Source organism: Notothenia rossii (assembly GCF_949606895.1).
Source record: "Notothenia rossii genome assembly, chromosome: 3".
Taxonomy (NCBI): Eukaryota; Metazoa; Chordata; class Actinopteri; order Perciformes; family Nototheniidae; genus Notothenia; species Notothenia rossii.
In genome coordinates this window covers 39860617-39873993 of record NC_136901.1, presented here as the reverse complement: position 1 = coordinate 39873993, position 13377 = coordinate 39860617, and the positions used below count along the sequence as shown (strand labels likewise).

The 13377-nt window shown below is 43.1% G+C and overlaps 1 protein-coding gene across 2 annotated transcripts; it reads right to left on the bottom strand.

Annotated features, from left to right (window-relative positions):
* Window positions 1-1205: 1205 nt before the first annotated feature.
* Window positions 1206-13157, bottom strand: LOC307033664 (uncharacterized protein). Of its 2 annotated transcripts, XM_079672203.1 has the most exons (3): window positions 12768-13157; window positions 12561-12692; window positions 1206-2912 (listed from the first exon to the last, which is right to left on the bottom strand). In XM_079672203.1, the coding sequence occupies exons 1-3, from the start codon at window positions 12808-12810 to the stop codon at window positions 1927-1929; spliced, it is 1161 nt and encodes a 386-aa protein (XP_079528329.1). In that variant the 5' UTR covers window positions 12811-13157; the 3' UTR covers window positions 1206-1926. The 2 variants fall into 2 exon arrangements, with proteins under 2 accessions (XP_079528329.1, XP_079528328.1); XM_079672202.1 differs by having other exon boundaries at window positions 12561-13156.
* Window positions 13158-13377: the final 220 nt, after the last annotated feature.

Genomic DNA, 13377 nt, shown 5'->3' with positions numbered 1-13377 from the left:
CGTCATGGATTAAGTCCACAAAGCCCTGAAATGTTTGCCGAAATGAGATTTGCACCTTCCAAAGTAGGATGAAAGCTGTCTCTCTTAATTAGACCAGGTTTTCCCCAGAAGGCTGTCCAATTATTTACGAAGCCCACATTGTTTGCTGAGCACCACCAAGACAACCAGCGCTGAAATGATGACATGCGGCTATACATGTCATCATTGATCAGATTGGGGAGGGGACCAGAGAAGATTACGGTGTCCGACATTGTTTTAGCATAACTACACACCGACGCCACATTAAGTTTGGTGCATTCTGATTGGCGTAAACGAACATCATTACCACCGGCGTGAATAACAATCCTACTGTATTTACATTTATTTTTAGCCAGCAGTTTAAGATGCGCCTCAACGTCGCCCGCTCTGGCCCCGGGAATGCATGTGACTGTGGAGGCTTCGGTCTCTAAATTCACGTGTCTCATAATAGAGCTACCAATAACCAGAGTTGGCTTCTCAGCGGGTGTCTCGCTGAGTGGGGAATATCTGTTAGATACGTGAACGGGGTGGTGGGGACCTGCGGGTTTCGCGTTATGCCCCTTCTGAACAGTCACCCAATCTCCCTGCTGCTCGGGAGTTGCCGGGGGACGGCTAAGAGGAGCTACATTTTGCCGGTCCGCACCGGCTAACATGGGCTTTACTGTAGCTGAGTTATTTTCTAAGATGCAGAGCCGGGCTTCTATGGCTATGATTCCCACCTACAACCTAACAACTATACTACATTTAACACATGTATCGGTACCAGTAAAGGAGGTAGGGAAGTAACCAAACATGAGACAGTTAGAGCAGGAAATAGCACCCGAGGGTGGGGAAAGAGCCATGGCTAGCTATCAAGCTAAAGTAGCTACTGTTAGCAAACCCGAAAAGAGTGTAGGCAACTGTGGAGTTACAGTCGCTAAGAGAAGGAGAGTTGTGAGTGCTTAAGCTGTAGTAACGTGTGATTACAACATAATACTGTCTTCTAAAATGTAGTAAAGTAGAAGTATAAAGCAGCATAAACTGAGACGTATTGGCATCAACCACTACTTACTACTTACTGTGCGTAATGTCCCATTTTAGAATCATATATATTGAATTACTGGATTATTTCATTTTTTATAGATGAATGTGTTTGTTACATCGCTAATAAAGTCTGGGAAATGGAGACAGTAACACACAACAACCAATAACAGTCAGGGTGAAAGAGAACCCAAGTTTATTTATTTACACCAAAGAAAATGCCCAGCTGCACAGGCAGGAAGTGATCAGCCGATTACCTGCAGTGAGAAAAAGGGGGAGAAGAGAAAAGAGCAGGAGGAGGGAAGGTCAGTCCACCTTAAATGAGCAGTGGGTGATCAGCAGGTGAAAGGCAGGACACGGGAACTTGGTCCTGAGGAGATGTAACGATTATTAAACAAGAAATAGTCGAGTCAAGTGGTCAACGAAATGAACTTTTCTGATTATTAGTGAATCGGTTGCAGGTTGGTGAAATCAGGCTTAGGGAGTAACGTATTACATGTAACGGCATTAGGTCATCAAGATACAAAATAGACAAATGTATTCCCTTACAGTTACAGAAGCAGCTGACGACCAATACACTTGTGTCTTCTGAAACGATTACGCCATTTAAATCTTTTGTCACAAACTGTGCAGCTCTATTTTTCCTCCCCTGTGTGGACTCTCATGTGTCGCTTTAAACTACCACTCTGTGAAAAAGCTTTCTTACAGACTGAGCAGCTGAATGGTTTCTCTCCTGTGTGGATTCTCATGTGGTACTTTAAAATGTCCACTATGTGAAAAAGCTTTCTTGCAGACTGAGCAGCTGAATGGTTTCTCTCCAGTGTGGACTCTCATGTGGTACTTTAAATGTCGCCTATATGAAAAAGCTTTCTTACAGACTGAGCAGCTCTATTTTTCCTCTCCTGTGTGGACTCTCATGTGTGACTTTAAATGTCCACTCTGTGAAAAAGCTTTCTTACAGACTGAGCAGCTGAATGGTTTCTCTCCTGTGTGGATTCTCATGTGGTACTTTAAATGTCCACTATGTGAAAAAGCTTTCTTACAGACTGAGCAGCTGAATGGTTTCTCTCCTGTGTGGATTCTCATGTGTCCTTTTAAATTTACACTCACTGCAAAAGATTTGGTACAAACTGAGCAGCTGAATGGTTTCTCTCCTGTGTGGACTCTCATGTGGTACTTTAAATGTCCACTCTGTGAAAAAGCATTCTTACAAACTGAGCAGCTAAAGGGTTTCTCTCCTGTGTGGACTCTCATGTGGTCCTTTAAATGTCCACTCTGTGAAAAAGCATTCTTACAAACTGAGCAGCTAAAGGGTTTCTCTCCTGTGTGGACTCTCATGTGGTACTTTAAACTTCCACTCTGTGAAAAAGCTTTACTACAGACTGAGCAGCTGAATGGTTTATGTTCAGCACTATGTCGTGGATCACTGACAGATTCATGTCTATTTTTCAGTGAGTTTGAGCCTGATGCAGGATCTCTGGTCTCTTTCCAATCAGCACTGTCTTCAGTGTCAGGTCCAGAAGAGTCTCCAGTGTCCTCCTCAGGCTTTGGTTGTAAACTGCTCTCTGGATCTGAGTTCCTGGCTGGTTCTGGTCTTCGACAGTCATCTCCATCAGCTTCTGTTTCCATGTGTTCAGTTTGTCTTTGATGAGGCTGAGAGGACTGAGGTTTCTCTTTATCATCTTCACTCTTCACAGGGTCAGGAGTGAAAGTGGACTTGGTGATATCAGCCTCCTCCAGCTCCTGAAGCTGCTCTCCCTCCTGTTCCTGCTTAATGTGTGGGGGGGGCTCTGGGTCCTCCTGGTCAAGACTGGTGCTACATTCCTGCTGGTCAGGGAGAAGCTCTTCTTTAACCGCCACCAGCTGCTGGACATCTGCAGGAAACAGGAAACACAGTCAGAACAAACTGTTAAGTGTTAGCACTTAAAAATCTAATCACCATTACAGTTGGAGACATTTTGCAGCCCTAATTAATGCCTTTGTTTTTATATTTTCACATTATCTTTCTTAGTCCCACCTATTGTGTATTTGTGTTGGCTCAATTCACCTCTTGTAGCCCAGCCCCTTTAAAAATGAAAAAGGTTTTTTTCTTCTGGCATAGCACTAGCCGCAATGTTAAAAAGGAATTGTATTTGAGATTGTTCACAGATACACTACGCCTACAGTATAGAATTAAAATCCTACATTCAAACCTTATTTAAGTAAAAGTATGCAAGTATTAAAAGAACATTTTACGGCACCTAATTATGTAAAAGTAATGATGGTGCAGTAAAATGTTCCCTGTCAGTGTTTAATTTATGGTGTTTCTTGATTATTTTGTATGTTGCATTTTACTGCTGTACATGTTCAAAGTTGCGCTTGTATAAATGATTATAGATGAGAGAACCTACTAAATATTAAAATGTGTGTGTTTTCTATATACAGTACAGTACCAGTCAAACATTTGGATACCTTCTCATTCAATGTTTTTATTTTATTTTAATTGGTTTCAGTGTTTACCATATATACAAATAGTGGCGGCGCAGCTATATAATATGTACGATGTACCACCAGAGGAAAGAATACACTGGACTGGGTGTATTCTAACCTGAAGCATGCCTACAGAGTGGTACCACTCCCCCATTTAGGTCCATCTGACCACCTCTCACTGCTTCTCATCCCAGCTTACACCCCACTCAGAAGTGACACGAAGCCGGTGGTCAAATATATCAGAACCTGGCCCGAGGGGGCACTCTCACATCTGCAAGACTGCTTCGAACACAGAGCATGGGACATATTTGAACAGACAGACTTGGAGGAACACACAGAGCCTGTCTTATCCTACATCAAGTTCTGCACAGACACTGTAACTGTGGAAAAACGCATACGGGTCTAACCAAACCAAAAGCCATGGATGACAAGAGCGGTGCGGTCTCTCCTGAGTTCCCGTGACACAGCCTTCAGGACGGGGGACGCAGCCCAGTACAGCTTGGCAAGGGCGAATCTGAGGAGAGGCATCAAGGCTGCAAAGGAGGACTACAAGGAAAAAGTGGAGGAGAATCTCGCTCATAAAAACACACAGTGCTTTTGGCAGGGCCTTCAACAGCTAACCAACTATAAGGGCAAAACATCTGGCACTACTAGAGCTGACGCCCACCTTGCAGAGGAACTAAACCACTTCTTTGCTCGCTTTGAGGCTAGCAGACCCGCCCACTTTTCTACTCTGCCCCTGCAAACTACCAGCTCCATTCCACCTCCCATTCTCAAAGAACATCAGCAGTGGAGTGCACCAGCTGGGCGTAAAAAAGTAGGTCTTAACTCTAACGTTGGGCTTAGCTACGTCCGACTTAGTGATTCAAATTTACACCGAGTGCACCAAGCAGAGTCCTGCACGGGTCTGATTTTCAAGACCCGCTCCTGCCCCGCACCCGCGACGTGCAATACCGAACCCGCCCCGCTACCCGCACATATTGCCAATTAGTTCCGCAACCCGACCCGACCCGTCGGCACAAGATCCGCAACCCGACCCGAACCCGCATATATATATATATATGCCTATATACTGTATATATGAGCAGTGAAAGAATTTACAGAATTCCCATGAGCACGATTAAAGGGAAATGGAGCTCCCGAGAGAGCGCTGCGCTGCCTTAAATACAAGCTGTAGGACTTTGAGGAGCTGTCCACTGTGTCCAGTAACACTTAATGAAAATAAACTATTCATTTGTTGCGTTTCCCATAAATGTTCAGCTGGACGATGTATTCGAGCTGCTTATGATGCAGAGAATCATGCAATTATGAATACACGCAGTTGCGTATTTGGCTCAAAAAGCGTGGGATGTTAATAATTAGGCTACATAATAATAATAATAATAATAATAATAATAATAATCAAGTAGCCTAACCTACGACGTTTAAAGTGATAATTGTTGGCCATTTCATATGTGAAATTTGGATAGTATACTTTAAAACAAAGGCAGCCTAATCCAGGAAATACAATGCCGTTCATTCCATTTAATTATATTCATGTAGACACATTAATTAGATGGTCCTCCGCCCCTCCCAGAAAACGTGACTTATTAAAAACGGAACGTTATCATATTGTTATGCAACAATCACGTGCATTTATTTGGTTTAATGTTACAATCATTATGGCTGACGATTTAAAAACAAATTGAAGCCAACTGAAACCAGTGCAATTGCAACAAGGACACTTTTAAATTGTTTAGAACAGTCAAGCTGGCTAATGCCAAAACAACAGACATATAGTAGACCTAACACACTTTTTTTTAACAGACGTATAACCTTTTACAGAGTCTGTATTATTATATAATATACGAAATATATACGTACATATAAAACATATAAAACGTACATATAAAACAACATATTCCATATAACACACTTTTTTTTTTAACAGACTTTTACAGACAGGCTGGCTAACGCCATGTTCATCTCACAACTCAGTGTTTCTTTAGATTACTATGCAGAAAAAGAATGTCATCAACTGTCCCTGGTTTCAATTGGCTTCTCCTTTCTGAGACCACAAATCCAGCCGTGGAAAAATCTCGCTCACTCGCGGCACTTGAAGCTGGAATGGAAAGAATCGAACGAGCAATGTGTGCCACATTTGGAAACCTGGTTGCATGCTCCTTCCACCAGCTGAGAACATCGAAATTCTCCTCCTTCGGTGACTTGAAGTCGATGTATGCGCTCATCTCATCCTGAGTGCACTCATCGCTGGAAGAGGAATCCTCGACGTCGGATAATCCCTCCGATTGTCTAGCTCTCTTCTCGGGCGGTGCTGAACTGACAGTGGCAACACGTTGTGTGGGCGATGCACGCCTCTCTTTTATGTCTAGAGAGGTGCGAATAGAGGGCGCAAGATTAAGCATATGCAATTTTATAAACTTTACAAATAGATTTCCTAATATTTTACATTTCATATTTTAAATGATGAAAACAGACAAGCAGGCGAATAAGCATATACAATACAGTAACAGTGGGCTATACTGTAACGTTAGGATAGTAACTTTTTTCCAATCCTACCTCAATTTAATTTTAATACAGTATGAAATAAACTATGAAATCACTTTTTTATTTTTTCCATCGGCCTTACCGTTCACAAGGCGCCGCACTTCGTTGTGCACTGTTTCCATCGAATGTTCCTCCACAAGCAGCTTCAGACTTTTCAGCTTTGGGTGCAAAAACATGGCCAGTTTGTGCAGGAGGTGTATCTCGTACTTTTCAACCAGAATTGTGAGACATTTTGCCTTTAGAGAGGAGAATGTCAGGTTGTCAGTGGAGGATGGTTGCAGGTGGCGTTTGAGGCGATCAAGCCACACAGCGGTGAGGTGAAGGGTTGGAGTTTTGGATGCCTCCAGTGCCTTAGTAGCCTCCTTGAATCTCTGAAGAAACATCACCATTGCATTCAAAGTGTCTTCGCTCAAGTCGTTCAGACGACCCTCTTCCCCCCTTTCCAACAGCAATGCACGAACGTCCTCATATTGACAGCTGATCGACTCGAGCATTGTGTGGACTGAGTTCCAGCGTGTTTCCACTGATGCTTTTAACGTCTTTTTAAGGCGATTCTGGAGATTCGTTTGCTTAAAGTAAGTTACGAGTGACTTTGCCCCCGTGACAAGCGTAGTCACTTCCTCTCCGAACGCATCTTCTTGGCTTGGTTTCCCGATCGTAGTGTAAAGCACGGTGTTAAGGATGTGTGCAGCACAGCTGAGTCTTGTGACGGAGCGAAGGGCTGCCACTATGTTTGAACCCCTATCTGTCACATACACCAGTTTGGTGAAGAAATCCTCAATGCTGTATCTCCGCAGGGCTTGGATTATTGCTGGTTTGATATTATCAGACGTTTTACGCAAGGTGCTATCCCATTCCGACGTAGAAAGCACCCTTTCGACTAGCTCCCACTTGCTATTGATGTAATGTATTGTGTGACAAAGGTAGCTTATTTTCCGATAATCATCGGTCCACATGTCTAAAGTGACTGCTCCATTGTACTCACTCATCTGTTCTCTCAGCTCAGGAATTATGCTTTGGCGTATGTCTTCTGCATATTTTGTCACTCTGCGAGATATTGTTGTCGGATCTGGTAACAGCTGCATTGCATCGACACGGCCAGCCCGCGCACCAATGTCAATCAATCCCTGTGCTAATCCAGTGAAACCATCGCCACACACCGTTTCGAATGATCTAACATCACTGCAGACAAATTGTACTGCTAATTTGGACACCGTCTCCTTGTCTTCCCTTTTGGGTGCTTTAAGATCACGGTTATTGGTGAAGTATTGATTGATTGGTCTTGTACCTGTGGCATTGGCAGCGCAGCTCGACTCCATATGTTTTTTCAATGATGAAGTACCTAGCTTGCGGCTATCATAGGCCAACACTTTTTTGCACTTCTTGCAAGCAGCGAACCCAGCGACCTGGTTGTGTTCTCCATCTAGGATGAGTCCAAAAGCCTCCCAGACAATGGATTTTGCTCTTGATGAAGAGTTTTCGGCAATACTGTATTCTCCGCTGAAGAGCTTCGCCTTCACCGGCTCAGTCATTTTGAATGTGGCGCGCTCAGCAGCAGATTGGCGGCGCATATGTTATGATGATGCGCGGGCCCGCGGGGGAAAGGTCATAGGGTTTAAACATTACATTAAATTATCATTTTTAAATGTTTCTTATGCAACACCCGCGATCCGACCCGCATCTTCTTTGTTTTACCCGGACCCGAATATTTTTTGTTGAAAGAATACCACCCGCGATTCACTGTTTTCGCGGGTCACCCGTCGGGTACCCGCGGGTACCCGACCCGATGCAGGACTCTGGCACCAAGCCTGACTAGTCTGGTCGTAGCTGCGCCTGGTCTGAAGATGCGCGTCCACGTGAATACACGCGAAACAGTAATTGTTGCCAAGCAACACACATCAACATAATTTAACACTCGAACTCCTCCATTCAGAGCAAACTAAGACTTGGATAACGAAGTCATGGATAACAGAAACCAAAAGAAGAGAAAAATGATGCCCACACCCCGAAAAAGAAAGAGGGATTTTACAGAGCTACAGCGTGAACTGGTGGAGAAAGAGATCGTTCGTGTGGAGGTGGAGACCGCAAAACTGAGAGCGGAACATGACAAAATTGAGCTGGAGAAGGAGAAATGAAGACTCAAAATTATAATTCTTAAGAATCAGCAAAGAATCACTGAAGAAGACAATTTGTCATTCACCATTCTCTAATCATATTTGTTGTACTTGTTTTTAATCTCAATTTCATGTTAATAGTTCTCCAAATGTTGTTATCTAATGTTATTGTGTGTGTTTTTTGAATAAAATAGGCTATAAAACGGCCTAATGAAAATATGTGGTCACAATGGGAGCTTATTGAAATGCAATTGCTAAAAAACAGTGTTCATATGACAAAATGTACAGGGCTATATGTTGTTTATTATGTGAATGTGGTTAACTCGTCCACTGATATGTTCACGGATGCCAGGAGGATTGTGCTGCTTCTTCTTGTGTTGGTAAGTAAATATAATTCCTAAGGCGGCACTGGAGAGCCAAGGAAATTTGTCTAATAGCCCGACATGCAGTTGTGCGATGAACATTAATCATGTCTCCCACAGTATTAAAGTAAAATCTGAGCGCAATCAGCACCTGCAAGGTTGGGGAGAGCGCAGCGTTTCTGTCTGATCCGTTCTGTTGTTGAGGGGAGATCTCCTCGATTAAATCAAAAAGGGCTTGTCTGCCAAAACGAAACCTCTCTATCAGCTCACTGAATAGATGTCCAGTGGGTTTGTTCGATCACGGACGACTCTCTCGTCTTAATGTCCTTTCGTTGTTACAACATGTAAACAAGACGCACTGCCAGTTATTTTCCTTCTTGCCTGTTTTACGTTACTATGGATACTAGTCTCTCTTTCCAATTTACGCCTGCTCCATACTAGGCGTAAAAGTTACACCCGGGCGCAACGCATACAGGGCTTGAGTCTAAGTGGTGCAGTAGTCATAACTTTAGTTTGGTCTTAACCTTCGTATCTACGTTGGATGTAGAGTTACGCCCAGCTTACGCCCAGCTGGGGCACTCCACTCCTGGTGACGCTGAGGTCTGTGAATACTGGAAAAGCTGCAGGACCCGATGGAGTACTCGGTAAAGTACTCAAAGCTTGTGCTGACCAGCTTTCCGGGGTCCTGACCAGGATATTCAACCTGTCCCTGTCACAAGCTTGCATTCCATCCCGTCTGAAAACGGCTACGATCATTCCTGTCCCCAAAAAGACACCAGTCAGAGAGCTCAACGACTACAGGCCCATAGCCCTAACATCTGCGGTGATGAAATGTATCTAAAGACTAATAGCCGACAACATCAAAGCCAGCCTCCCACCCTCCCTCGACCCTCATCAGTTTGCCTATAGAGCCAACAGATCCACGGGTGATGCCATCGCCACGGTCCTTCACACAGCTGTGAGCCACCTAGAAGGCCCAGGCAGCTATATAAGGATGCTGTTTGTCGATTTTAGCTCAGCTTTTAACACCATCATACCTGACATACTAGTGGAAAAACTGTCAAGCCTAGGTTTCCCCTCCATCTTATGCGTATGGATTAATAATTTCCTTACAGACCGTCCCCAGACATTGAAAATAGGCCCCTACTGCTGCTCCACCCGCACCCTCAGCACTGGCTCCCCGCAGAGCTGCGTGCTTAGCCCTCTACTCTACACTCTCTACATACACAACTGCTCTCCCATTCACCCCTCCAACTCCATTATTAAATGTGCAGATGACACCACTGTGGTCGGCCAAATATATAAGGGAGACGACGAGTCGGCATACAGAGGCGAGATCCTGAAGCTGTCTGCGTGGTGTTCAGCTAACAACCTACATCTGAACACAAGCAAAACAAAAGAAATCATCATAGACTTCAGAAAAAACCGTCCAGAACCCGCCCCCCTTCACCTCAATGGAGAGAGAGTGGAGAGGGTCTCCATCTTTAAGTTCCTGGGGGTTCACATTTCGGAGAGCCTCAGCTGGACAGCACACTAAAGCAGTTAAGAAGACCCAGCAGCGACTACACTTCCTGAGGGTGCTTCGGAGAAACCGACTGAACAAGAAGCTGCTGGTGTCCTTCTACCGGGCGACCATCGAGAGCGTGCTGTCATACTCCATCTCGGGGTGGTATGCAGGATGCTCAGCTGCGGACAAGAAAGCCCTGAAGAGAGTGATCAGGATGGCAGAGAAAACCATCGGCTGCCCCCTGCCTTCTCTGGAACACAACTCCACCTCCCGCTGCCCCAACAGAGCTAACAAAATAATAAAGGACAGCTCTCACCCAGGTCACAGACTGTTCTCTCTCCTGCCTTCTGGGAGAAGATACAGGAGCTTCAAGTCACGGACAAACAGACTCAAAATCAGTTTCTACCCCTGGGCCGTCAGGCTGCTTAAAGACCCTGTGAAGTGTGCACCTGTGCATGATCTGTTATGCTAATACGTATAGTAATGACCAAAATTGTCCATTGGAACCCATATCAAAAGATGTTGGAATAGCAACGAATTTGACGAGTTTTGAATTTGCCGGGGAAATCTGCAGTCGACCTTCGCCTTCGTGGGCGTGGCTTGCGATCAACTGCGTGACTTCACGAGATGGACGCCGCCGCACTGTTTACATTCACCACCGTTCATTTTTTCTCTTTTTCAAAGTCGAATTTCTCAACGTTTTTGAGCTAGTATTTTCCTGGAAAGTGTGTCGGAGTCGACTGGAAGTGATTGCCAATCGAGAAAACCTGACAATGGAGGCGACAGTGAAGAAAGAGGGATGAAAAACACAGGGGAAACGATGCATTGCCGCTGGCTGTAGTAATGTCAAATCTGCCGAAGTGGCGATGTTTCTGTTCCCAAAAGATGAAGGTGAGCCTGGCTGGTGTCATTGTTTCGTAGATTCTTTGATTGATAATGATAAATAAAGGCCACTGGTCGATTCGAGAGGGAGAGAAAGAGAGACTGAGAGAGTTACAGGGTTGTCGTTAGCATCTGGTGCTAGCTCGGAGCTAACGGAGATTAGCTGTTTCAACAATAAGGAGAGGGAGAGTGCTCTCCTGTGGGACTGAGAGAGATAACGTCAGCTCAGGGAGGTAAACTGTAGCCTAAGTTATCTCAGTGGGTTTGGTCATCTATGTAAACAAATATTTCCATCTATGTAATATTAGTTGTATAAAATAGGTTAAGAAATCCTTCCAATGTTTTTTGATTATTGAAATATATGTTTCATATGAGTGTTGAGAGCTGTATCCATAAATCTCTTAATGTTGCCCTCAAAGTGCACCAAATTGATCACTTTCCTCATCTATCCTGTCCGAAAAGCTGTCCAAATCAATCATTTCTCTCACACTAGTATCACTTTCCAAAGTCTCCGCCATGTTTACAATCGCAACTGGGTACATCTTGTGACGTCACAGCCACTATCGTCTGCAACTTCCGTTGGGCTCAGACGGCAAAATTAATAATTCATTAATTCATTAATTATGAATTATTAAAAATTATTTTAGCCATGAACAGGCACAATGATATGTAAGGAATGAAACTGCCATTTCATTTTGGTGCAAAAACATGCACTTCACTTGGTCTTTAACCACCACACATAATGCAATAACCGTAACCATTCTCACACATACACATATTTTTAAATGCACTTTATATACTATTTTTATATCAATATTTTTAACTATGTATTCCCCCGTATGATTGTTTATGTTATATGTCCTATTGCCGTGTTTTTTAGTGTTATGTATGTGTTTGTATTTTTTGCTCACCGGGACAGAGTTGCACTCTGAATCTCCTTATACTCTGTGTATAATGACAATAAAAGGCTTTAACTTAAATATATATACAGAATATATTATAAATACATGTTGGCAATAATTGATGGATGAGATTTTACATTAGTTTATATTAATGTTTTAATTTCTTAATGACCTTTGTACTAGTTCCCCTATTCTTTATCAAGTAACATTTTAGATGTGTTTAATTTATTATTGAACATATGTATTCATTGATTTCTTCATGAATTATTCTCGCGCAATTTGAATTAATCCAAAGTATTTGTTTTTATTTGCTTTTACACATTTAAAAAGAAAAGGTGAATAAAGAAGCACATTAAAACTAAAGTATCAATGTATGTCACATTTAACCAACGAGTGCCTACATGGGTAATATTTAAATCAGTACATTAAATGGCATATTATTCAATGTATGTATTTTTATAAATATATTTATTTTGGTAGGTTTGCTCTTCCGTAATAAATTTTAATTATTATAATAAAGTAGATGTGTCTAATAATACTTACATACTTTTACTTAAATAAGATATGAATGCAGTACTTTAACTTGTAATGGAGTATTTTCACAGTGTGGTGTTTGTACTTTTACTTCAGGATCTACTACCTGCAGCAAATGCTGATAAAGGGTCTAAAGTGTTATTAATGTGATAATAAAGTGCTACTGAAGAGTGTAAAGTGTTGATTAAGGGTAAAGGGAACTGACCTGCTCTGTGTATCCGAAGCTGAGGCTGTAAAACAGCGTCCAGTAGTTTCTGGAGTCTCTTGTTGTCCTCTTTGGAAAGAGACAGCTCCTCCTCGAGATCTGCTATCGTCTGTTCAAACAGAGCAAATATCTCTTCAGCAGCAACAGTGAGTCGCTGCTTCTTCAACGACAGCAGCATTTGGACTTTACTCATGTTTCCTAGATCACCTTTTCCTGCAGACTCCGTTAAACACACCGTTTCTCTCTCCATCAAACTCTCAATCTGACTAGTGTTGCTAACGTGTTTCCAGCTAGCATGCCAAGCTACCTACGATAGTCCGAGGTAAACGCTCCAGAAAAAAGAGCACACCGTCCATTCAGAGGTTTATCCAAACACACAGATGATGGACCAGTAGAGCTGGAGCTCACACACACTTTCTCAGGAACACAGATTGAACCGTAGAGACGAGACGCCACGTGGATCCAGGTTGTTCTTCTTCTTCTTCTTCTTCTTCTTCTTCTTCTTCTTCTCTCGGATTTTGGCGGATTGCAAACAGCTTTAAGGTGTATACCGCCACCTACTGTACAAGAGTGTGTTTCACCATATCATCCTATCACCACTTGTGGAATTATACCACTGTATTTACGTTGTTTTACATTCTTCCAATCAATCCTGTTTCACTCAAATACTTAAAAATGGCCTTCCTGGTAGCTCTTACCCCCTCACCTTCTGTTCCCAGTGTCCCCATCAGGCTCCACTCCCTTCCTGCCTCTCTGACCCTGTCTCTTAGTGATTCCCTCTCTGTTTTGTACATGTTGCAGTGTGATGTGTTCCACA

Bases quoted from the DNA above. Each gene is read 5' to 3' on its own strand.
- LOC307033664 (XM_079672202.1), bottom strand. From the start codon at position 12,810: ATGGAGAGAGAAACGGTGTGTTTAACGGAGTCTGCAGGAAAAGGTGAT. The intron at 2,913-12,560 runs GTCAGTTCCCTT...TGTTTCCTGCAG, and splicing joins GCTTCGGATACACAGAGCAG to ATGTCCAGCAGCTGGTGGCG.